General features: G+C 62.1%; 1 protein-coding gene across 4 annotated transcripts in view; it reads right to left on the reverse strand.

Annotated features, from left to right (window-relative positions):
- Positions 1 to 2,874: 2,874 nt before the first annotated feature.
- CANT1 (calcium activated nucleotidase 1) overlaps positions 2,875 to 23,980 on the reverse strand; it is a 30,021-nt gene continuing 8,915 nt past the window's right edge. The window contains exons 2-8 of one of the 4 annotated variants that reach the window (XM_043585726.1): positions 22,474 to 23,126; positions 20,354 to 20,557; positions 10,060 to 10,134; positions 8,895 to 9,086; positions 8,188 to 8,319; positions 6,891 to 7,149; positions 2,875 to 4,271 (exon numbers count right to left, since the gene is read on the reverse strand). In XM_043585726.1, coding sequence (XP_043441661.1) covers positions 3,218 to 4,271; positions 6,891 to 7,149; positions 8,188 to 8,319; positions 8,895 to 9,086; positions 10,060 to 10,134; positions 20,354 to 20,557; positions 22,474 to 23,104 — 2,547 coding nt within the window. In that variant the 5' untranslated portion in view covers positions 23,105 to 23,126 and the 3' untranslated portion in view covers positions 2,875 to 3,217. Of the gene's footprint in view, positions 4,272 to 6,890; positions 7,150 to 8,187; positions 8,320 to 8,894; positions 9,087 to 10,059; positions 10,135 to 11,501; positions 11,633 to 12,722; positions 13,201 to 17,270; positions 19,502 to 20,353; positions 20,558 to 22,473; positions 23,127 to 23,980 lie in introns of those variants that run through there. The other 3 variants (XM_043585727.1, XM_043585728.1, XM_043585729.1) reach the window with 3 other exon arrangements.

Genomic DNA, 23,980 nt, shown 5'->3' on the forward strand with positions numbered 1-23,980 from the left:
TTCCTGCTTCCTCCTGAAAGGCAGACATGATGGCCGGAATCCCAGCAGCCACTGCGGACCATGAAGTAACCTCAAAGATGGCAGTCATAGTCTAAGATAGCGCTGAGAAAAGGAGGCTCCCACCTCCAGAATGATTGCCTCATCTCTCCCAGGTGAGAGAAAAAGAAAGTATCCCATCTAAGTCATCGCTATTGTTGGGTTTTCGATATATGAAGCGGAAGCTAAAGATAGCCAGTACAGGCACAACCATCAGAGACCTGCCTTCGTTGCTTGAGCCGCTGAGAGTAGTGCTGTCTCACCTGCCTGATGGGACAACTGGGCTTCCTGTCGACCCATGAAGCCCTCGCTACGATGCAGAGAAAGGAACCCAGGATCCAGGACCCTGAAACGTGCACGATGTGCAGTTAATCTGTGGCCCCTCATCTAGACAGACCCGGACAGCCCTCTTGCCTGAACGCCCCGGGGAAATGCACTGAGGAAGAAGGTGCCAGTTGGTGGGGGTCTCCGACTACAAGGAGAAGGATGTGGCCAGCTGTCCGTGAGGGGCTCGGGACCAGAACGGATTCCTTTATGAGCTGCCTCCCCAGCGGTGCTTGGGATTCACCAAGGCACACTCGCGGGGGCGGGGGGGGGGGGGCGGTGCCCACGAGGCCTGGTGGGAGGACCATCCGGGAGGTATCTGGGCGTTTGCAGTCAAGTCGATGCCGTCCTCAGCAGGGAACCTCTCTCCTTCTAAGCCACAACCAGCTTTGGGCCCCAGCACCTGAGCACGGGTCCTGAGCAGCCCTCCCTGAGCTCGACAGGATCTGAGCCCCCAGCAGCAGGTGGAGTGGGTCCCCAAGGAGTGGCTCGACCAATCCCTGGAGTAGTGGGTGGCTCGTATCTGTGGGCTGCCGTATTCTGCGCATCGGTCGCCCCTCCCTCGGCCACCTGCAGCCTCTTGGGGAAGACGCGAGCCTGGTTTCAGGATGCACGGTTGGCTAACACCAGGCGGGAGAGGCCTGGTGTGGCACTGTCGCCCTCCCTTAGGGCAGAAGGTTGAGCAACACCTCACTCCCCATTAGGGAAGAGGGTCTGGGCCACCTTGTCTGCAGAGGAGGCAGGGTTTGATCAGAGAGCCTGACCAAAGAGAGTCTCTGACCAAACAGGCCCTCATGCCATGGGGGTCAGGCAGGCTGTCCGGGGGGAGTCACTGCCCCTCCCCGGCCACAGTGGCCTGCTCTTCTGGCTCTCCAGGTGGCCTTGGTGGCAGGGAGGGTGGCTGTGCATGGTGACCTTGGCCTAGTCACCCAGGCCGATGCGATCTGACGTTTGCTCCCGAGCCCTCCCCTGGCGTCTTGTGATGCCGAGGCGGAACCGCCGTCTCCCCGAGGGCACTTGTGCTTGGCGGATATCTTCCAGCCAAGGCATCCGACATTTATTCTAGATTTGGACTGGCCCTCCCCACCCGTCATACTGGCCTTTGTCCTACCAGCCCTGGGCTAACCGAATGGCGTGGTGCCTGGCCCCAGTGCACGCAGGTGCCGAGGCCCAAGGATCTAAAGCGGGCAGCCCCGTGACTCACGAGTGTGGAAGGGCTCGGGGACGGCAGGGGCGGGAGACCGAAGAACCTGGGCCTGGAGGCATGCCAGCCGGTACTGCCAGAACCACCCTGCTTCCAGATTCCTTACGAATCCGATCACGGGCTGCCACACAAGCCGATAACCGCCCTCCGGTCCTCGGTGCGCGCGGAGCTCGAGGCCGGCAGGTGGTTCTCCCAGAGCCAGAGAAGAACACCGCTGTGGAAGCTGGTGGTCCCCGGGGCCACCTCTGGGACTCAGTGCTTACTTCCACCGACCTTTCCTTCCCGTCGACCTCTACCTGCGTTTGAGCCCGACACAGGAGCTGATGCTAGTCAGCGCGCGGTAGAAACGAGACGCTAACGTTTGTAAAACGTCCAGGCACGGCCACCGACGTGGCCAAGACCGCGGGCCTGGAGCTGGGGACCCCTCGGGAAGGCGAAGCTGTGCCTGGGCCGGGCGGGAGGCTCTCTGTCTCTGCGGGGGCGGGGGCGCAGGGTGCGTCGGGCCTGCTGCCTTCCGGCCTGTCCTGCGTCTGACCCTCCCTCCCGTGGGCGCCTCCCCTTCCCGAGGCCGGAGCAGCCCAGATGCTGCCGTTCAGACCCTGGCCAAGATCTGCGAGCACGCGGCCTGGGCTCGGCCAACCGCGTGTTTCCGGGGACCCTGGCCTGGAGCGCATATCACACAGCAGCAGGGACAGTTCAGAGTTCCTGCCTCGCTCTCGGCGGGCGGGGGGGGGGGGGGGGGGGAGGGTTGAGCACCCCGAACCCAGGGTAAGTCCCCACGGGACCCCAGGCTCAGTCCCCTGCCCTCACTTAGACTGCGTGGGTGGCCCAGGGTCGCTCCAGCACGTCTTTCTGTCCCGCCCACCCCGTCGTGGGGGTCCTTTATCGGGGCTCTGGCCCCTGGCTGACATGCATGACGGTGGTTTCCAATTCCCAGGAGCCCGGCTGCGAGGAGAATCCGCGTCCGCATCCCTGTGCGCATGTGCGAGGGTTCGCGGAGGCACGGGGTCGCGGGGCGCCGCTCCTTCTCCCCGGGGCTCACCGCCCCCCGCCCCATTTTCCATATGCCCCGGGCTCTCGTTTCTCCACAGCCCGCCGCCCTGCGCACCCTCTGCTTTCCATCACCTGCCATCCCCACTGCGATGACGCCGGCGGGGGGGGGGGGGGGGTGTTGCCCCGCCCACCCCACCGCGCGGGTCGCAGCTTCACGAGGACAGGGGCTGTGTCTGCTCATTCTGAGCCCCAGGACCCAGCACACCCAACGTCCGAGCGCAGAATGGACGCGTGACTCTGGGCACCAACGCGGGAACTGGGCAATCAGTGCAATTTTAATGATCTCGGGCGAGGGACGGCACAGGACCCGACCGGGAAAGAGAAAGGCCGGGTGGAAAGTCCAGCCGCTGCCCCTCCCGGGTCCGGCTGCTTCTCGACCCGGAAACCAGCCGGGCGGTGGGGGTGGAACTGGGACTTCTGTGCCGGGTGGTGAACGTTAGTTGAAACCTTCCAGTACTTTCTCTAAGCTCAGAGACATCAGTGAAAGCGCGAGGGCCCTCTGGTGGCCGGTGTGGCGGGTGGCTGCAGACAGGAGGCGGCCAGCCACGGCAAGCCTGCGGCGGACTGGGAGGCGCCTGGCCTCTCGGGGCTCGCCTGCGCCTAGTTCGCGTCGGAGGAGTTGGTCAGGTAGAAGGGGCGGATGACCGCTTGGAAGCTGGTGAAGGACCCCTCCGGGCAGGGGAAGAGGGAGGCGCTTCTGGAGCTGTTGGTGCCCAGGGCGTCGGGGATCGGGGCCTTCTGTCCCAGGAAGTCGGTGACGTCGGCCACGAAGCGCCCCTCGCAGAGCATCAGAGCCTGGCTTTGGTAGCCGATGGTGGGATCCGAGTAGGTGGACTTGGAGAGGCCCAGGAGGGGGACCTCGTCCGCGGTGCACGAGAACCGGTAGTCCCAGCAGCTCTGGACGGTGGGAAGGTACAGGAGCGACCAGGACACGAGCTTGTTCTGGAACAGGAAGCTGGGGTGCTGTGGGGTCTGGAAGGACCAGCTTGGAGCGTACGGGTAGCCGGACGAGGCCTGGGAATCGCCCGAGATGTTGGCACTCCAGGTGGGCGAGGTATACAGCCGGGGCTGGTAGGCGTCGTCGCTGAGGTTCAGGCCTCTGTACTGGGCCAGCAGCCGGAAGGGCACGGTGTGGAACTCCAGCGCCTGCAGAGTCTTCTTCTGGAAGAGTGCCTCGTGACCCCGGTACAGGGACAGGTTAAACTGCAGCTCGAACAGGGTCTCGGGCAGCATCATGGGGAACCGGATCTCGTCCAGAAGGCCTTCCACCTCCCCGTGGGAGGGCTGCTTCTCCCGGCTCCACGCGTCCACGGCCATCAGCAGGGCCAGCTCGCTGCGCACGGCCAGGTCGCTCCTGGAGAGCAGGACTCGCAGCAGGGCCGTGGGGACGCTCGGCCAGGCCTCGGCCTGCGTCAGGGCCTCGAAGTTCCAGGCCAGGAACCGCACGCAGAGCTCCTCCAGCATGGGGTCCCGGGTGGCCAGTGCATAGGCATAGAGGTCCAGGGGCGTCTGGAAGGAGGCGTCCTCGGGGAGGAGGATGGCAAAGAGGCTCGCGCAGAAACTCTGCAGCCGCCAGGCCCCGTAGGCGGAGGCGAGCTTGTGGAAGCACTTCACCGACGTCAGGGAGACGTCCAACCTTCGGGAGTAGAAGTACCTGGGGAGGGGAGCGAGCGCTGACCAGCCGGGCACCCCTGCCCCTGCGGGACAACAGGGGGCCGGGCGTGTGCCGGGCCTGCCTCTCTGACATCACCATCTATCCCGTGTTTGCCGCCGACCCACAGACACCCCCGGCGGTGCCCCGTTTCGAGAGGCGTTCGGTGCCCCACGGACTTCTCTTTCGGGCCAACCCACAGTCCAATCTCACATCTGCTCAGATCTGACAAGCGGGCAGATCCCAGGGTCCCCAAGCACGACGCTCCGTCCCTCACCTGCGACGGAGGCAGCACCAGCAGCCTCTGTGCTCTGCCCCCGCCGTCACGGTCATCACCCTCTGGTGTCCTGGGCACCAGGACCTGCTGGCCACCTCGGGCATCAGGACTACACTACCCCTTCCTTCCTGCCGTCACAGCCCGGGCCAGGGCCCCTTCGGTCCCTTGCTGGGTGCCTGTCAGTGCCCCTCTGTCCCCAGCACCCGTCTCCTGCCCCCGTGACACGGGCATCACCCCTGGTTGCTCCCTGTCTGCTTCCCCTGCTGATGGGGAGCCCATGCCGGGTGGCACCCAATCTATGATTGGCTCTGTGACTCGGGGTGCCACCAGGACTCGCTGTGCTGGCTGAGAACAGGTGTGGAAGGGGTCTGCCTAGAAGGCAATGCTGGGCTAGGCCTGCCGTCCTCTCCCGGGATGGGGTGGGTGGGGTCCCTTGGGAGGAGACCCTGTGCCGTGACGGTGGCAGACATGGGTCTTCCCCTCCTTGTCCCTTCCTGCACTCGCTACTCTCGGAGCCTAATGTGTGATTCCTGCTGGCGACAGGAACTCTCAGGGGGAAGAGGGCATCTTCCCGCTGGCCGGCCACCCACCAGCTGGGTATCTGCCCGAATCACTGAAGCCTCGCCCTGGGGCAGTGGCAGGGCACTGGGGCGCACACCTCCCGAGCACGGCCTCTTTGGTGGCAGGCCCCGCAGGTGCGTTGGCAAAAGGGGGGAGGGACTGTGGCTACCACCCCTCCCAATTCTCATTTCAGGCCGGAGTGGGAGGTTCCCAGGCCGCCGGTCACTGCCCACCTCAGCCTCAGGTGGGCCCCGGTGTGAGGAGGGGGGTCCCAGTCGTCCCTCGGCCTGCCCCTGAGAGGCAGACTCGAACAAGGACGGGGAGCGTCGGTGACCCTCAGAAACCACGGGAACTGGTGAGGAGGCCCCGGGCATCAGGGGGCCCCGGGCAGAGGAATGGGGGGAGTCTCTGCCCTCGATGGGGATCAGGTCTCCTGAGGCCTTCCCGGGGCCGGACGGGGTCCGGAGGCCAGGGGCATCCAGCTCGCTGTAGCCTTTCTGCCTTTGGCGAGGGCACAGAGACAGAGACGGAGAGAAAAGGGAAGAGACAGAGAGAGAAGGAAAGAGACAGGGGGCATCACCACTGCTCCAGAATCCTGAGCTCTGACCAAGGGTGTGATTCCAGCTGGGCCTGGGAAGCCGGGGAAGGGTGCCTGCCTGGTTCTCGAACGGATCGTAGAGATGGTCCCACTGGGCGGGGGGCACAGGGCAGCAGTGGGGGGGGAAGGGCGCCTGCCTGGTTCTCATAGAGAGGGTCCCATTGCGGGGGGCGGTGCAGCACAGGGCAGCCGGAAAGAAACCGTTTCAATCTGTCTTAATTGCCAACATTTGTTGTTTTCTCTTCACTGTCGCTCGCAGCTACATAGAGCTTTAGGTCCGGAGAAGGAGAAGGAGCAGCTCTTTTTAAATACGTGCTTTCGGAGCACAAGCCCCTGGGGGCCCCGGCAGGGCGGCCTGGCGGGAGGGTCGGCCCAGGACCCGGAGAGGCGGGCCCCTGGTGTCTCTGTGTCCCCAGCTGGGGCGCCGGCTCACGGGCGGGGGAGACTCCGACGGGTCTGGGGTCACAAGCGCTCCACCTTCCACACAAGCCAAGGTCAGAGCGAGACGGGGAGGAGGGTGAGTTCGGAACTATGTTTAAGTTTCTTGCAAATCTTGGGCCGTGACCTCACGTGACCTCAGAGACAGGTGTGTGTGCTTCTGGACCACCTGACTCCTCCTCGAACACACGCACGACTGGGCCTCGGCGGAGGCCGTGGCCCAGACCGGCAGCCTCTGCTGTGCGGGACACCTTCCCAGCTCTGCCCCAGGCCCCTCCAGCGACCTCTCACCAAACCGGTCCGGGTCTTGGACCCGGTGGACTTGTGACCCACAGAGGGTTTGATGCCTCTTCTAACGGCGGCGACTGCTGGGAGATTTTTTATACAGTGTTTTGTGAAAGTCGGTATTTGTGTGTGTGTGTGTGTGTGAGTGTAGAGTGTGCAACTGTGTGTGCGCACAAGAGTGTGCGTGTGCACGCGAGAGGGTGGGACGCACACAACTGTGAGCCCGAGCGTGTGCAAGCACACGTGTGTCCACGTGAGGGTGTGGGCGTGCCTGTTGAAGACCATGCGGATATGTGGGGGCACACGCGGGTGTGAGTGTGTGTTGTGTCGTGCCCACGCACGTGCTTGCGGAAGCACCCGTGAGGTCGGTGCCGTAGCCCCTGAGGTTTGCCGCCGGAGGGAGGTGGGAGCGCCCTGGGGACCCTGCCCAGGCCCTGGTACCCCCCGTCCCGAGGATGGTCACCTGATAAAGTCTCTGACGACAGGCAGGCACTCTGCGTCCACCTCCATGGTGACGGTGGGGCCAGGCTCCTTCCACAGGGCCTCGGCCTCGGGGTTGGTTGACAGGATCAGCCTGTGGCCGCACACGTCTAGGCCCTCCTCCTCGTCGTCCTTCACCCTCACCCTGATGGACAGGTCACAGCCCCTCTGGCTGTCAAAGATCCACTCGAGAGCCGCAGGGAGCTCATCCGACAGGTCAAGGGTGTGGGCACCGCGGGTTTCTAAAAGGGGCGGAGGGGAGCACACTGTTAGCAAGAAGGGCCAGGGGCCATCACCCAAGAGCACTTCTGCCTCCTGGACTCGGCCTCCTCCTCGCCTTATCTACTCAGGAAGACTCCGGGGGAGACAGACCCTTTCCCTGGCTGGACCGTCTGAGGAGGGAGAGTCTTACAGAAACTCAGTTCAGAGCCATGGGGTCCCTAGCAGCCTCCTTCAGGGAACAGGGGCCTAGAGAAGCCACTTGAAGCCCCCCCACCCCACCCCGAGGTGGTGCCGGGGGTGATGTACCCCTGTCCCGACACCCCCAAAGCCTAACTGGGAACAAAAATCCCACCTGTTCTTTCGTTTTCACAAATGGGTCACAAGTCAGCCAAGCGGGTCCAGCCCCGCATTCCTCCGCCCCCACGGTCACCACCGGCTCCCTGCCTGGCCCCCCACGCCCCGCTCCCAGGGAGCCCTCCACGGGGTGGCTCTATCGCTCCGTCCCCAAGCCTGGGGGGGCTGCCCAGGTCCCCAGGCCCCGTGCGAAGCCCAGGAAGAAGAAGAAAGATAGGAATCGGGGACTGAAGAACGCAGAGTGGCCCAGAGAGGCCAGCCCGAGTGCTGGTGCAGGGGGAGGGGGAAGGGAGGCCAGAGGGGCGGGAGCCACGGGGGCAGGGTTTAGGGCTTGCCGTCCAGGCACGCGGGCGCTCCTTCCGTGTCGCCGACGGAGGACCAAGGAGAGTAAAAGGCTTCGAGACGCAAGCCTGCAGCACGCAGGTGTCCCGTGCAGGGGGCAGGCGGCTCTTGCCCACGGACCCGGTTAAAGGGAGCATTTCTGAGCAGCCTGGCGAAGGGGGCGAAGGGCCGTGGGGAATGGGGGATCGCTTGGGGCGTGGTGCTGCTCTAGAGGCTCTCCCGAGCCCCTCCCTCCGGGACAGGCGTGCAGCGGGGCAGGGCGGGGCGGGGCGGGGCGGGGCGGGGCAGGGCGTGCGGTGCGCAGGGAGGGTGCGGGCGGTGCAGGGGAGGGCGAGGGCGGGCGTGCGGCGCGCGGGGCTCACCGTTGGTGCAGATCACGCCGGCGTCCTGATTGTGCCTGCAGTTGCTCCTCAGCCAGCCCAGGGACGTGCACTCGGCCAGCGACGACTCTGTCCCCGTGCACTCCACCTCGTCCAGCATGATAGGGCCCGCGCCTGCAGGCACACAAGGGCGGGGCTGGGGGTGCGGGCGCCCTCCGCGGGGGGGGGAGGGGGGCGGGGCGTGGACAGGGCTGCTGCTCCCCCAGAACTGCCGACTGCAGAGGCGTTTACTGCGGCGACGGGAGCCCCGGGCAGCCCTCCCGCTCCATGCCGGCGGCCCCTGTCCCTCACGCTGCCCTGCGGGGTCTGTCCCCAGGTGTGACCTGGCGGCGATCCGAGTGCGGGTTCGGGGTTATTCCGGTGGCGCCACAAACTAGCCATCATCTCTACCCGACCCCCGCCTCTGGATAGTTGGATTATTTCCCTTTCTTCAGAATCACGGGCCCTGTCAGTGGAAACGGTCCTGTGCACAGACGTGCCCCCCGCCCCCCGGGGGTGGGGGGGGGATGGTTCAGGAAGGTATGGTTCCCAGGGCCTGAGGGACTGGCTGCCGGCAAGGCCAGTGTGAGTGCCCCTGGCCAGCTCGGGTGTTAGCACTGCTTTAAGTGTTGGCCAAAGCTGAGTGAGGAGGCCCGGCCCTTCGCCGGCAGCCGGTCCCAGCTCTGGGACCTGGGGATCAGCAGGCCTACCTGGCCCGAAGGCGGCTCTGCCCAGAGCCTTGGTGGCGTTCTCAAAGCCCAGGGCCCGGCAGACGACGCTGGCGTCCGTCAGGTCCCATAGGTTGTCACACACCGTCCCCCACTGGCCTCTGTAGAAGATCTCCACGCGGCCCTCATTGGTGCTGTCCCCGTCAGCCAGGCGCATGTCCCCATCTTTCACACCTACAGGGTCCCCAAGGGAACAGAAATGTCAGCAGGGAGGAAGGCCCACCTCCCTCCCTATCCGGGGGCCCTGCCTCCCCCCTCCCCGAGGACCACTTGTCAGTTCCCCCCAGGGCGGGGTGCCTGCTGTGCAACGAACTTTAAAGCCCTCCATCCATCGTCGAGGGGTTCACCTATAGGGGAGGGGTAGAGGACATGCCCCCCCCGCCCAGGAGGTAAAACGCCTCTTATTTTTGAGGTCTGAGTCCTTCCTCTGTTGGTAGAGAAGGGGCAGGAGGGGCAGCTGGGACCCTAAAGCCTGAGAACGGGGGAGGCGGGACCCCGGGGGGCAGAATGGAGGAGGAGGGGCCTATGTGACCCCACCTGAGGGCGTCTGGGGCTCGGGGATGCTGCCTGTGCACTACAGCACGGACCCCTAGGAGGGTGGGGGGGGGGAGTCCAGGAGTGGCAGGCCCAGCGACCCCCCCAGAAACATTGGCAGGAAACGCCAGGTGCAGAGAGAAAGTGGGGCTGTTCTGGGACAGGGTCAGGCAGGAGCTGGGTGCCATGTCAAAGGGTAGTTCTCAGTTGGGGGTGCAGCAGGCCTCCATGGGGTCACCAGGACAAGGAAGGGCCTCCTGAGAACACTTCTGAAGACAGGCATCCAGAACTCTGAAGTCTGACTGGGTCCACAGGGCACTGATTCGTGACCCCACCCCCAACTCCCAGCATTCGGCCTGTGTGATGGGCTCCCAGTGCTCAGTCCCTCCGGGTCCCACTGGATGAAACGGAGAATCCCTTGGTGTCCCCCCAGAACCTATAAGCCACCGTCACTGGGGATCACCAGGGCTCTAGGCAGGAGAGAACCCGGGCTGACCCCGGTGACCCAGGCAGAACATTGCCTAGATTTTCCGCAAGGAGGGGTCAGCCCCACAGAAGGCGGAGCAGTGGCCCCTCAGATGGCCGCTTTGGGCATTCCTGGGGCTCAGCTCACCTTGGGTCCCTGCAACCAGCAGCCACATCCAGAGGAGTCGTGGGAGGGCCATGGCTCTCCTGGGAGGCCCCCGTCCTGCGGTGGAAGGAAGCGGAAGAGTCAGAGGGCAGAGCTGGGCAGCCCTTGGGACCAGGATCCTTCAGACCCTACGTGTGGTGTCCCTGCTCTCAGCTGTGAGTGTGACAGGTGCCCCCCCCCCAGCGGGAGCCCCTCCCCCGAGGGGTGGTCCTCGGCACGTTAGGAGGGAGTGAGACTTGCCCAGACGAAGGGTGGGGGGAACTGGTGGAGGTCTCTAAGCAGCAGGACAGCGGGCACTAAAGCCCATCTCCGAAAACCAGGCCCTGGGCAAGGCTGTAGAGGGTGCAGAGCCCAGATCCCCAGAGGCCTGGTGGGCCTTGCTGAAGGTAGGGCTTTATTTTTGGCAGCTGGACTCCTGTGGGCGTGCCTGAGAGCTCTCTGTGGGCCCCCGAAGGGAGGGGACACGCCGGGAGGTCCTCAGAAATCCAGGCAGGAGCGACAGACAGGGCCAGAGACAGTGGCTGGGAGGGGGAGTCAGGGCTGAGGCCTGGGACTGGCTGCAGCTGGGTGGGGGTGGGGGTGGGGGTGGGGGTGTGGACGAGACGGGGGCCGGGGGAGCAGGCTGGGGGCGAGATGCTGAGCGGTGGACCTGGTGCTGCCACCTCTGAGGTTAGTGTCCCCAAGACACAGGCGCGGAGAGGCTCGGGCCACCGAGACTACACAGCCAGCCTGGGGGCGCAGCTCTTCCAACGTCCGCCTGGAGTCCTTGCTTCTCTGCAATTCTTGGGGCTCGGTTTTCGCCTTAATCCCAGCCTCTGCCCCTCACCTGCCTCTGCCCGCCAGGCCCCGGCTGTGGGGGAACCAGTCATCGTCTCTCTGTTTCGGTGACAATCCCGTGGCCACACGCCACTCCCGGGCCCAGCAAGTGGGCAACGAGGCCGCCATTGTGGGCACCCCTACAAGTTCAGGGCTGGTGACCCTGAGGCAGCACCCAGTTGTGCATTAACAGTGGCCGATCAAGCACCCGGTACGTGGTATGCAGATATGGCTGCCCTTGGGGTGGTCATGGCCACCTGCTGTAGCCTGACTCCCTCACATGGGAAATTGGGATAAGGCTGCCTGACCTTTGCAAATTAGAAAAAAGATACTCTTTCTTGGGATAGGTATAGGCCTGGGCTGGAATACACCAACTGGTGAGAGGGCACTGGGCTGAATTCCAAGCCTCTTTGCCCTTTGTCCTTGTGCAGTGAACCACTTGGACAACTGTACATAGAGACCCTGTGGATCTGGGAGCGGCAATGATGGTTTCTGGGCTGAGGGAGAGCACCAGATCCCAGCTGGGTACCCAAAGGGAGACTGTACCCACCAGATTACCTTGGTTAGTGAGAGGGACACCCACCTGAGAACAAGAGGCATGAGCTTACCTGAGGCCACTACTGATGGCTGCCCTGGATCCTCTTGCCTACCAGCTGCAGGATCCCCTCTTCAACCCAGAAAACCCAGTGTGAAGCGGGGCATGCTGGTCCCAGGAAACGCCACAGAAAACAGTGGAGTTTCGATTTCTAGAAACCACCTGACCTGGGTCTCTTCTGGGACTGGCTGCCGGCCCAAGGCTCCCTGGTCCCCTCCCTCCTCTCAGCTCTGGCTGCAGATGTTGGACCTCACGGGGGCAGTCTAACTGACTTGATAACCCGGGCGAGGCGGCCTGCCCACAGCGGCAGCTAGGCTTGATTGTAAACAACCTTCCAAGCTGGACTGGCCCCAAGGGCTGGCGCTGGGGGAGGGCGGCGGTGGCGGGGAGGGGGAGAGGGAGGACAGTGGGGGAGGGGGAGCCGGGAAGAAGAGCAGGGGGTGGGAACAGACAGGCTGGGGCCGCACCTGCCAGTGTGGCCTGGGCTCGCGCTGAACGCTCCGGGCCGTATCCTGGGTCTGGCACGTGGCCGGCAGGGTGGCCACCGCCGGGACGGCCGCTCACCGAGCGTCACCCAGCGCTGAGAGTGCGGCAAGCCTGACGTCACTGAGAGGCCCTCCCGCGAGGCTGCACGGAGTCATCCCCGGACAGGCGAGCGGGGCTCGGAGACGCAAGACAGCACGGCCAAGTACGCAGCCAGCAAGTGACCTCCAGGGGGCACACCACCCACCCCCGATAAGGGCTGTTCTCCCAGCGTCTCACCCCTGCAGGGCGGGTGTAAATTGCGGAGCCCCCCCCCAGCCGTCTCTCCCCCCTCCCCCCCTCCCCTCCCCCCCCAACAGAAAGCAGTTTTCCCTCGGGAAGGCACTGGCTCCCACTCCCAGGCTGTCTGGGGGCCCAGGCTCCCCCGGAGTCTGACCCAGACCTGGCAGCTCAGGGCCCTGCAGGCCCCTTGCCACAGGGATGGTGTCGGAGAGAGGCCACGAGGGCGGCCGGCCCAGTGGGGGTCAGCTTCGGCCTCAGGGAGGGTCCCTGTAGGGTGCGTGTGCCCGGAGGCTGCGGATGCCCCGGGGAGAGCCCATCTGAGGGTGGGTGTGTGTGTGTGTGTGGAGCTGAGACCTGGAGGCCGTAGGTCTCGAGGCTGTGGTCCGAGCCCCTGGGTCCAGCTGCCAAGGTCACGCCCTGGGATTCGCGGTTAAATGAGGCAACAAACACCCTCTTTTGTTTTTGTCACCTGCATGCCACGGTTCTGGATGATTTGTCCCTTGGAATGTCCCCAGGTCTCCCCAGCCTAGTGGCTCGCAGCCTGGTCTGCACATGACAGTCACCCGGGAGCTTTACAAACTCCTGGTGTGCAGGCCCACTCCGTCACGATCTCCGGGGTGGGGACAGGCATCGGCAACGTAAAGCCCTCCAGGCGGCTGCCGTGGCGGCAGGGCTGAGACACACGGGTTCCCTGGCACTGTGATCCCAGGCAGGCGCGCCGAGGTCAAGCCCTGAATGGCTGTTTGCCCGCGAGGTGAGGTTTCAGGGAGCTGCGTGGCTCCTCCAGCTCCCTCCAGAGAAACCAGATATCCAGGGGGAGAAGCATCTGGAAACAGCGCTGGCAGGAGAGACCGTGGTGAGTTTCAAAATCCCATCCAGACGAAGGGGCTTCAGCTTCGTTGGTGCAGAACCCCCAGGACCCCCCCTTCTCACAGTCTCCACGATTTCTGCCCACACAAGCCGCCCGTCAGGAAGCGAGTACGAAGGAAGTCCTTTGGGAGGTGGTGGTGGCGTTACCCTTAAACATAAAACGGCCAGCTATCTTACCCGCAAAAACCAGTTTGTTGACGAAGAGCTAAGAGTTGCTACCCGGAGCAAGCAGGCTACGGCAACTCCACCGGGCAAGGAAGAAGGGGCTCAGTTTTAGAGGAAAGGGGGGGGCTGTTATAAACAGAAAGGCCCCTGGGGGACACTGGGAGGTGGCGTAAGTGGCTTCCCAGTGGCTGAGCTGCAGCGCGGGGAGGAAGAAACCCTCCTTCCTCCAGGTGGGACAGTGACTCGGTCTCTTCCTGCTGGGTCTGTGGTGGTCAACCAGGGCTGGGGGTGAGAGCCCCCCCGCCCGCCGCCCCCCTCCATTCTCACCGAGGTTTCCTTGGTCTCATTTTCACTGGCGCGGTTTCCCACTCAAGTTGCTGAATCTTTAGCCCCACGGTCCTGGAAAGTCCTTCGTGTTCGGGCAAGGAAGGTGTGAGCCCAAGGCCTCTGCATGGAATCCGGGTGCGGGGTGTGGGCTCCCCCGGGGCCCTCCAGGCGGAACCGAGCTTGAGAGGGCCTGGTCCGGTGAGGGGGGACTCCGTGCCGGTAGGACGGAAAGCCCCGGGCACCGCAGACGACGGTCCGGCTGCTGTCACCAGGAAGCCACTGCCAACACGGCAGGGAGAGGCCTGGGGGTTTTCGGAGGCGAGGACCCTTGGCCGGCTCATAGGGTATTCTTTCCTGCGTCTCCCCCACCTGCACGCCGAGCGCAGAAACTGGCCCCGGAGGCTCCTGCGGGGGTCTACCATAGACCTTTCGCACGGGCCTCGGCCCACTTGCTACCCAAACCCCCGTGGGTGGTATCTGCAAAGGGGGTTCCCTTTGCAGATGAGAAAACAGAGGCGAGGGAGGCAAAATGCGCCCGTCTGCGCAGCAAGAAGGGAAGGAGCTGGGATTCAAACCCCCACTTTTTCTTTTTTTAAAAAAATTGGCTCAGGACGCCTTGATGGCTCAGCCGGCTGCGCGTCCAACTCTTGAGTTCAGCCCAGGTCACGATCGCGGGGTCACGGGATCGAGCCCTACGTGGGGCTCCACGCTGAGCGTGGACCCTGCTTAAGAGTCGGTCTCTCGCCCTCTGCCCCTCCCCCCTGCTCTCTTGAGATATGATTTACATACGTTAAAATGCACTCGTTAAAATGCGTTAACGAGTTTTGACAGGGGTGTGCAAATGGCAACCATGACCATAATCTACAGAACATTCTCATCATCCTCAAACGTTCCTTATGCCCCTCTGCGGTCAGTCCCCTCCGCCAGCCCCCGTCCCTGGCAACTACCGATGTGTTTTGCGTGTCCTAGGGTTTCATAGAAACAGAAACGTACAACGTGTGATGTTCTGCATCTGGTCGCCTTTACTTAGCACGAGGCTTTTGAGACTCATTCGTGCCACATGCGAATACCAGCTCTCGGCTCACTTTTTTCCTGAATAGTCGTGCCCCACGGGGACAGACTGCAACTTGCGTAAGCGTTTACGTGCACCGATGGACATTTGGGTCATTCCCAGGTTTTAACTACTACACAGGGTTTCCCGTTGTTCACGTCAGCTACGCAGAAACAAGTGAATTTCTGTATGTGTGCCATCTGTCCTTCAGCTCTGCTAAGCTCAACTCTTCAGTTTTGGTAGCTGTTTTCTGAAGGCTTCTTACGCTTTCCCGCCCCGTTGATCTTGTCTCTGGCGAATAAAGATAGTTTTACTCTCTTTTACTTTCTTTTCCTTGCCCAGTTGCATGCTCTGGGACACCCCCTTGGATGACTGTGAATCAAAGTGAGGAAACCAAGGTCAGTTTCCCGCGTCTGATCACTGCGCTTACGCTCGTGAAAACCGGAAGCTGTTAGCACCAGAGAAGGCTGTGCGAAGGCACCGTGCTAGTTTTGCAACTTCTGTGCGAGTTTTGGTTTAAAATGGCTGCAACATAAGAAATTAGATTGTTGGGGGGACATTCTCACCTCGTTCCCAGCCTTAGCGGGGGGGAAGACCTTCGGTCTTTCAGCACAAAGTATGATGCTCGCTGTAGGTTTACGGCAAGTGCCCTTTATCAAGTGATGAGCGACGTTCCTCTTATGCCTGGTTTGCTGAGTTTTGTTTGTTTCAAAATCATGAACAGGTGTTGAATTTTGTCCAAACCTTTTTCTGTGTCTTTTGAGACAATTATAGGATTTTTCCTTTGTACTCGGGCAACGCGGTGGATTATGTTACGTTTTGACTATTCAACCAACCTTGCCTTCCTGGAATAAAACACACGCTCTCGTGAATTACTTCCGCTTTGATATACAGCTGGATTCAACTGGCTAGATTTTCATCAAAGACTTCTGCGTCTCTGTTCATGAGGGATGCTGGTCTGTATCTGTCGTTTCTTGTAAAAGATGTGTCTGGTTTTGGTATCAGGATAGTGGAGCCCTCAGAAAATCAGTCAGGACGTGTTCTCGATTTCCCAAATCATGGAAGGTTTTGTGTTGGCTTGGTATTGTTTCTTCCTTAAATCTTTGGGGCAATTCACCAGTAAGACCACGTGGCCTTGGAATTTTCTTGGCGTGAAGGCTTTTGAGTCGCATCTTTTACACAATTTTATTAAGGTACGATTTACCTTGAAACTCACCAATTTGAAGTGCATAGGACAGGATTCACGCTTGGGAAGAGATTAATCTCACTTGTTTTCACTCCGTTCCAAGACGGTGCTTGGGAGCTCTCCTTTTGCTGATGAATTATACCCTGAACACAGAGAGCAGCCAGCAGGCCACAGTCACCACGCGTGTGAGGAGGGTGTGAGCCCAGACCCCGCGGTATCTGGAGCTTCTCAAAGAGATGACTCCTTGTCCGGTTCCATCTCAGGCCGACGCCCTCCGGCTTCCCCCTCGCGGCCCTCCTGGAGCTGTTCTCCGGAGGACTGCCAAGAACACCGGGTCCTCCCTGTGGTTCAGTCCACGGACCCTCTGCGGCCCTTCTTCCCTGACCTCCCTGCGGTATCTGATGGTCAGGCTCCCAGTAGGAAACAGATGGCTCCAAACGGGGGTCACCGACGGAGGCTTTAAGGAAGGGACGACCTGCGAGGTGTGAGTGAGCAGGGGTAGGGACATCACGAGGGGTAGAGTGGTTCCTGGAGTGTGGACCACTCTCAGGCCAGAAGGGCCGAGGGCAGGGAGCAGTCACCGGAGCACAGGCTGAGAGGGCAGGGGGGACCCTTCTCGCGAGATCGTGCCGGAGGCGACCCCGCTAGAGGGAACTGAGGACCTTCGGCTCATCCTCCTCCCTCCGTGGGACCCCCCCCCCAGGTCAGTCTCTGGGGACGCAGAGCAGGGTGGGGAGGGGGAAGGGCAAGGGAGGGTCTGAAGAGAGAAAAGGACCTGTGAGCACGCCCTCTGGGTCCCACGCCAGCTCAGGCCCGTCTTCTCCAACAGCCCTTCCCCATCCGCTGCTCCTGGGTGCTCCTGAGGGTTCGCACCCCGGGGAACGGGCTCATCCCCGCAGCTCCACAGACACGCCAAGGGCACCCTGATCGGCCTAACCTCTCTGCTGGGACCCTCCTCATCACCCCATCACGCGGCGAGCCAGAACGGGCGAGCGCATGCTAACTGGGCACCGGGGGCTGTTCACAGCAGCATCCTCCCTTTACAGACGAGGAACTCAAAGGACTGAGAAGTCAGACGTGCTGTCCCAGGCCACACAGCTGGGAAGCGTCGGGGCCAGGACTGGAACCTGTGAGTGATTTCACAGCCCATGTCCTTCACCGCAATGACCAAAAGGGGGCGCCTTCAGACACAGGAAAAGTTGGGACTGGATGATTCGTTTTCCAGAAAAGTCTTTCCCTGGTCTGCGAAGGCGCCTGTCCCGCCAATTCCCATGGCCTGTCAGACGCCCCCGCCCCAGAAGAGGACAGAGCGCACCCCAGAGAGAGCCCAGCCTGTTTGTGAATCGCCACCCTTCTTACATTTCCTGCATGAGGCCCCTGGCCAACAGCCAACACGGAGCCGAGCCGGAGACAGAGCGTTCACAGTCCCCTCTAGCACTTTATTGTTTAGAAAACAATGGCTCCAGCAGGAAGGAACAATCCTGATGCTTACAGCAGCAAATACAGAAACAGAAAACGTCTAGCTTTAAAACGGTCCCAAATCCCTAACTGTGAAAAACCCCCTTGGGGCACCTAGGCCTGAAGTGCCATCAGAAAGGTCTCGACTTAGTGACTGACTGTCCCAAGTCCAACCTTCCTAATTTTGCTTCCGTTTCAAAAACTCACACGGCCTCCACGTCAGTGACGTTTATCAAGGACGTGGGTCAGGGAGCCCGGCCAGGCAAAGTCAGGAAACACTTGGCTGCTCCAGCCTACGTCCAGCAGGAATCGAGTTCCAGAGAAACGTGTCACATGCTTTTGCCAGATACTTCATAGTGGGAGCGGGAGCCTCCCTGGGTTCCTTCCTAGCAGCGGTATCAGAGTCTGTAAGCGGGAAAAGTCTGTGAGACAGGGGTCCTCAGTGACACCCGAGCCTAAAAGATGGCCCTTCCCAGACCATCAGGCATCCTACAACTCCCTGAGGGGTGAGGGAGCTTCAGGGGAAGGGCCCTCCTCGGCTCTGGTCCTGGCTGACCTGTCCTAAACCCTTCGCCTTTGCCGTGGAGCACAAAGAGGCCACAGGGACGCAGATAAGCAAGCGATTTGTGTGAAGTTTCCAGAGGAGAAGCTGCCAAGTTCCCCGGGGAGGGAGAAACAAAAGGTCAGGGGACAGAAGCCACAGGGCCAGGCTGGCCTCGTACATGACCTCTCTTGGAAAGAGCCCAGCACCCCTGACCCAGGGCAGGCCCATAAAGGAAGGAAAAGATCGTCACTCGTGGAGGTCTCTAAAGGCAAGACAACTTCTGACAGTTGCTAATGTTCTGTCTTCACATCTTCTGACCGAGGACTTCTAAATGCTTAATCACTTGTCTTCCCGCCTGTCAGAACTTAATTCCAGCCTCCTCCACTGCTGGGAATGAATTCGTTAACTATGGGACTTTGGTCTGTGTGATAAGATTTGGTGACTCCACTACGAGAAAGGAAATTGGTTTAATTAAAATGAGTTAATAATTAAAGCCTCAGTACACATGCTGGCAAAGCGAGCGCCATAATTAAAACTTCCAAGTGTTGCCTGGCCACAGAAGCTTCCTGAAGGGAAAAACCGTGGAGTCAGCCACACGGAGCGGAGACTGCCTGATGTGAGGCTGAGGACAAACGAGCAAACTTGTGTCCTTTCCTGTGGGTTGTGGGCAGATGCGTCCCTGGAGGTCTGCCTTCGCCCACACAGCCCTGTGACACCCTGTAGTGTAGACAGATTCCTTTCCGGGCGCCTCGAGGAGTGGATTTAACGCACGAGGTTCCCCAGGAAGGAAGAAAAGGGGGTGGCCTGGGAGTTCCCGACGGGCAGGTCCCACTTCAGACTCGCTGTTTTGTTCCCACGGGGAGCTCAAGAAACATTTATTATTAAACGAAAGCACAAAGGGAAGGAGAGAAAGGGAGGTGGGCAGGCGGGAGGGCTGGTCCCGGATTAGGACGCCCGCAGGGACCAGCTCCCACCACCAGGTGGCAGTGCACGGAACAGGTGGCCGCAAGGGGGACTGTCCCGGCCCCTTGCCCGGCGCTGCGCTCTGCGGAACCCCCTCCTGCGGCTGCTCTGCTCGCACCCTGGGGCTGACCTCCCCGTTCTGGGGGGCGGGCAGGGTCTCTGAACCAGGCACACACCTGAGCTCTGAAAAGGAAGAGACAAAAGCAAAACAAAACACCACGGAAAAGCGCCGTCCTCTGGTTTTTAGAAAACTTGAGTCCCGATGGCTGAACACCGTCCACCTCTCGGCCTTGCTGGTCTGAATTTTGTAAATTTAAACAAACTCTATTCCTTCATACTTCACGCTGCCGATCTTGGTCTCCGGCAGTAGGAAGCGGCCATCCAGCGTGAAGGCCAGGATGTAGGTGGCGACCCTGCCCGCGTCCTCCTCGGACTTGAGGGCCACGATGATCTGGTCGTCGGTGTCGGGGATGAACTTGAAGGAAGAGAAGCCGTGCGTGGGGACCACGGCGCCCACGTGGCCGACGGAGATGTCGCCGAAGTCCGGGCTGGCGCTCAGGAGCAGGTTGGCGCCCTTGTGCTCGTCGTCCTTCTCGCTGTACCGCTCGTGGCTGGCGCGGCGCGGCAGGAAGAACCACCGCTGCAGAGTGTCGCTCCAGCACGCCGATTCGTGAATGAGGTAGCCTGGGGACACACGACAGACCCCCGGGGTCACCAGACCGCCCCGCCCGCCAGCAGGGCGCGGACGGGACCCTCCGCCACGTGGTCGTGCGCCCGCGGCGCCGGCTTCCACGCTGCTGGCAGTGCGTGGCGGGCGGGCCGCCGGGGAGCGTCACCACTCCGTCCCGTCGAGACCTCCCTGCTTCCCGCGGCGCTCTCCGTCCGTCCTCGTCCTTGGTCACTCCGAGAGACAAAGACGGGAAAGCCAGACCGAGACCGCCCAGGCCTGGGGACCCGTGGCCAGGAGTTCTGTCTGCGTTTCTGCCCCCTTGCTGCCCACCGAGGAGCACGATGAGCGAGCGAGCCCGGGGGAAGGGAGCGAGATAAGCCAGCACGATGGATTTGTGAGGAAGGGATCAGGGTTGGGGGGAGACGCTCCCTCGAGGCTGAAAAGGAGGCAGCACGCCCTCCTCTCTGGGGGCGAAGCAACGTCCCCAGCGCCATGCCCCCCAAGCCTGGAGCTGCCTGGCCGCTCCGAGCATCCCAGCCCCCCCGGCCCCCCCGCCCCGACACACACACTCAAGCCGTGACACTCTCCCGGGAGGCGAGGGGAGAACCAGAACGCGGTCCACCTTGCTTCCACCTGGTCAGGGGCGGGGCCCGGGCCCCACCCTCAGGGAAGGGCCAGAAGAGCTGGCACAGGAGGGGCTGTGGTCTGAGACAGCAGGAGGCGCTCTGTCAGGGACAGCGGAGGGATGCGGGGGGGCTGGGAACAGACCGCACAGGCAGAAATGCCCAACACCGCCGTGCCCAGAGAAAGCGCGCACGCAGCGCACCGGCATCTGCCATGACCCCGGGCGGGGCCGGGTCCCTTACCTGGCGGCTGGATCCCCGCGGCGGCCCGCAGGGCATTGTAGCTGGACACCCAGTTCTCGTGGTCCACGCTGCCCCTGCAGCCCACCACCTTCACCCATTCCGGGTTTTCGTTCACCACTTCCCCCGTGCTGGTGGTCCACTCCTTGCCCAGGCCGCCCACATACAGATGCTCGTCCTTCACCGCCAGCCACTCGGCTTTGAAGCCTGGGGACAAGGAGACGAGGGGGCGCGCCTGAGATGACAGCCACCCCTCTGCTCCCTGGGTTCGCGGGGGGTCCGGCAGCCTTGGGCATCAGAGGGCACCCATGCTGGACCTCACACGAGGCGATGACAAGACAGCGGGGAACAGTCTGGCTCAGGGCGCCATTCCCAGAGGGCCAGCAGTGGGGCACCGGCCCTCTGCCTGCTATTCTCCCTGTCCTCTGTCCCCAAGACCCGTCACCTTCTCTTTGGCCACTGGATCTAGGGACCTTCTGCTGGGACAGCCTGTCCTAAACTGATTCCAATGGCTCCTGCCGCTGGTGCCTCGCCTGCTCCCCCACTCCCAATGGCCCAGCAGCCACTGGTCAGTCTCCTCTGATCCCCGACCTGTTTCTCAAGCTGTGTGCCCCAACCTCAGGATACCCCCGACCCCGGGCAAGTGGGAGCGCCTGGAGAGGTTACTGTAGCAGAGAGCGGTCTGTCTCTGTCTCTGCAACCGTGCCTGGCGCCCGTCGAGCGGACGTGAAGCCCCAGTGGCCAGAGCTACGAGGGCTGGTGGGGGCTCCCAGTCGGCTCTGATCAGCGTGTTTACTTCTCGGCAGGTTTACTTACTGTGAGCCCAGCTGAAGGCTGCAGGGCGCTCAGGCTGTGTGGGAAAGCCGTTCCCCACACCCCGTGTTCTAAACTGTGCCCGCTTTCCCACACGTTCTGCCAGCTTCTGGCCGGCCCCAAGGACCTAGAGCTGTGGCCTCCAGAATGTTCCTCTGCAGGTGGCTCTGGAGGGACCCGCTGAGTACCTTGTGGTCTCAGGGACCTCATCAACCCCCCGGGGTCACTTTCAGATAAGGCCCTCTCCATTGACCAGTCTTTTGTCCCTTCCGATGACCTGATCACAGGGCAACCCAAGGCTCCCATTATTCCGCTCTCTTCCTGATCCGACAGGGAAGAACAGAACTATGATGGTTGCCCATAAACGCTGACAAACCATGGCAGGAAATGGGCAGCGAATGTTTTCTCTAAAACCCAGGCCGAGATAGTTCCCTGCCAATTGCCCGAGGCTTGGGCAAGCCCGGAAGGGGTTTTATCACGGGGGGGGGGGGGGGGGGGGGGGGGAGGGGGGGAGGGGGAGGGCTGGCAGACGGCGCGCCCCACGGGCCAGCTAGTTGCTGCCACTGCTCCGGCCTTAGAGAGGCCGCAGTGCTTAGCTTCCTAGAGGGTGCACACCCAGCCTGAGAGCGGGGCTTTTGTCAGCTCCCCCGCCGGTGCCTAGCGCCTCCCGGCCCCTTCCCCCGGGGAAGGCCCTGGCCCGCTCTGGCTCCCTCTCCTAGCTCTGTGCTCCCCGCGGGCTGAAAGCGGTAACTCCTTTCTGGCTCAACAGAGCAGTGGGTGACAGCTGGTTTCTGAGCACGGATCCCACTCAAGTGCGGTCGCTGCTACGCAGACCCTCCCTCGGCTGGGTTTCCAGAAAGGAGCCCCAGGCAGCGCAAGTTTACCTTTTCAATAAAGTCTCCGTTCAAAATGAGGGCAATTGGACACTCACAGGGTGTCATCCCTGCGTGCTCTGAAGACACCTTTGAAGATGGAAGAAAGGGCTCGATCCTGGGGTCACCGGGAGCAGCAGTGGACAGGGCCCTCAAACTAGTCCTAGAAAGGAGCCTGCCTCGTGGCCAGTCTTCTAGGAAGAAGCTCCTACTGCTAGAAACTGCTTTGGTCCGAGGCCCCGTAAGGCTTCGGCTCCCAGCTCGGGGTGGGGGGTGGCGGGGGCGGGGGCCAGAAGCAGGGGGGACAGGGCTCTTCCCGGAGGTCCCTCCTGGTCGTGTTCACCGCACACGGGCACAAACCAGACCGGCAGACAGTCAACCCAAACCTGTCCCCCGACACCTCAGCCAAAGCCGGGAGGCGGAGAGGGCCTGACCTACCTTTCCCCACGGTTCCATCGCCATCGGACAGGATCACCCAGGGCACGGCCTTGGTGCCATCGATCTGGTAGATGACCCCTGTCCGGTCGTCCACAGAGTAGAGTCTCCCGTTGAAAACGATCAGCTCGGAGAGCTCCATGCCCCGCCCCTTCTCAGCCAGGTGGGACTCGAGGACCTCGTGGCCTTTGTCCCACTCCACGGCCACCTTGTCCCCGCTGTCTGACAGGGTCAGATGGCCCTTCTTCAGGTAACTGAACCAGGTATTTTCCTCTTGGGCTCTCGACTCCGTGTCCAAGTCGGCAATAACCGCAATTCGGTACCGAGTCCCGCCTGGCGTCCTCTGGGGGGCGGACAGGGGGTAGGTGTCATTGTACCGGTCAGCGGGTGCCTGGCCGAGCCTCCAGTTGTGGGCGTTGGGTATGGGGGGCCTGCCTGGGGGCGGGCGGTGGGCGTAGAGCAGCCAGAGGACGGCGGCGCCCACAAAGGACGGCAGGATCACCTTCCAGCGGGGGCGGAAGCGGGGGTCTGCCGCCTTGGTCATGGACGCCAGCACCGGAAGGCCCCCCACACTTATCCGGAGGGAGTGCATAGACTCATTCCATTCCAGGTGGTTGGAGGGCTGGACGGGCATCAGACTGAAGGGCAGGCGGTACCTGGGCACCCAGAGAGAGAGGAGAGAGGTCAGCGGTTTCCCAATCCCGAGACGGTGCACGGCCTGAAGGCTGCCGTGCCCGGAACGGCACTGTCACTGCTGTGCGGCTGTTAGGATTTGGCTTCATTAAACCCGACTCTAGCAATATCTTTGTTTACTTATTCGGAAAGATGAGAAGTCTTTCCAGAGCAAAACTATTCCATCTCCTCTGTCTCGACTGGCGGGATAGAAAGCTTGGCGAGGGCGAGTTCTGTGGAGGCTGGCGCTTTACAAGCTCAGAAAGAGGGAGCAGCAGGGGGTGAGGGAGGGAGTGGGGGTGCCGAGGGGTCTGGGCAGGACAGGCTCCTGAGCTACATTCTCATCAGATGCCACCTCATCCGAGAAGCCCGCTCCAAGGGCTCTGCTCCCGACAGCAGCCCCCATGTCCCCTTCCTTGGCATCTGTCACCACCCCGCCCCCCAACATCATGGCACACAACTATCAGCGTGTTCATGAGTCCTGCACTCCTAGAACAGGGCACAGAGCGGACGTGTGCGCACCTCCTCCTGGGCCAGGCGTCTTGTATACATGCAGATACAAGTATAAAGCAGACGTAAACCAAACAGAAATACTTCTGTTTCTGGCAAAGTCTGTCCTCTGGCACCCTTCTATTCATGCACATGACGGAGGGACCAGAGTCTGACGGGCCCTCTTGGCCTGGAGCCGTGGGACCCTGGCCCACTCCCCGGGGCACTACCACAGCCGGGCGGCGGCCAGGAACCGCGGCTCTTCACCACCTGCCCCCTGCTTACGTCGCCGGCACGGACCACGGCAGCCTGGCTGGCGTGGCCACAGCGACGCCGGACAAGCTGGGGA

The sequence above is a fragment of the Prionailurus bengalensis genome, chromosome E1, assembly GCF_016509475.1.
Source record: "Prionailurus bengalensis isolate Pbe53 chromosome E1, Fcat_Pben_1.1_paternal_pri, whole genome shotgun sequence".
NCBI classification, from domain to species: Eukaryota; Metazoa; Chordata; class Mammalia; order Carnivora; family Felidae; genus Prionailurus; species Prionailurus bengalensis.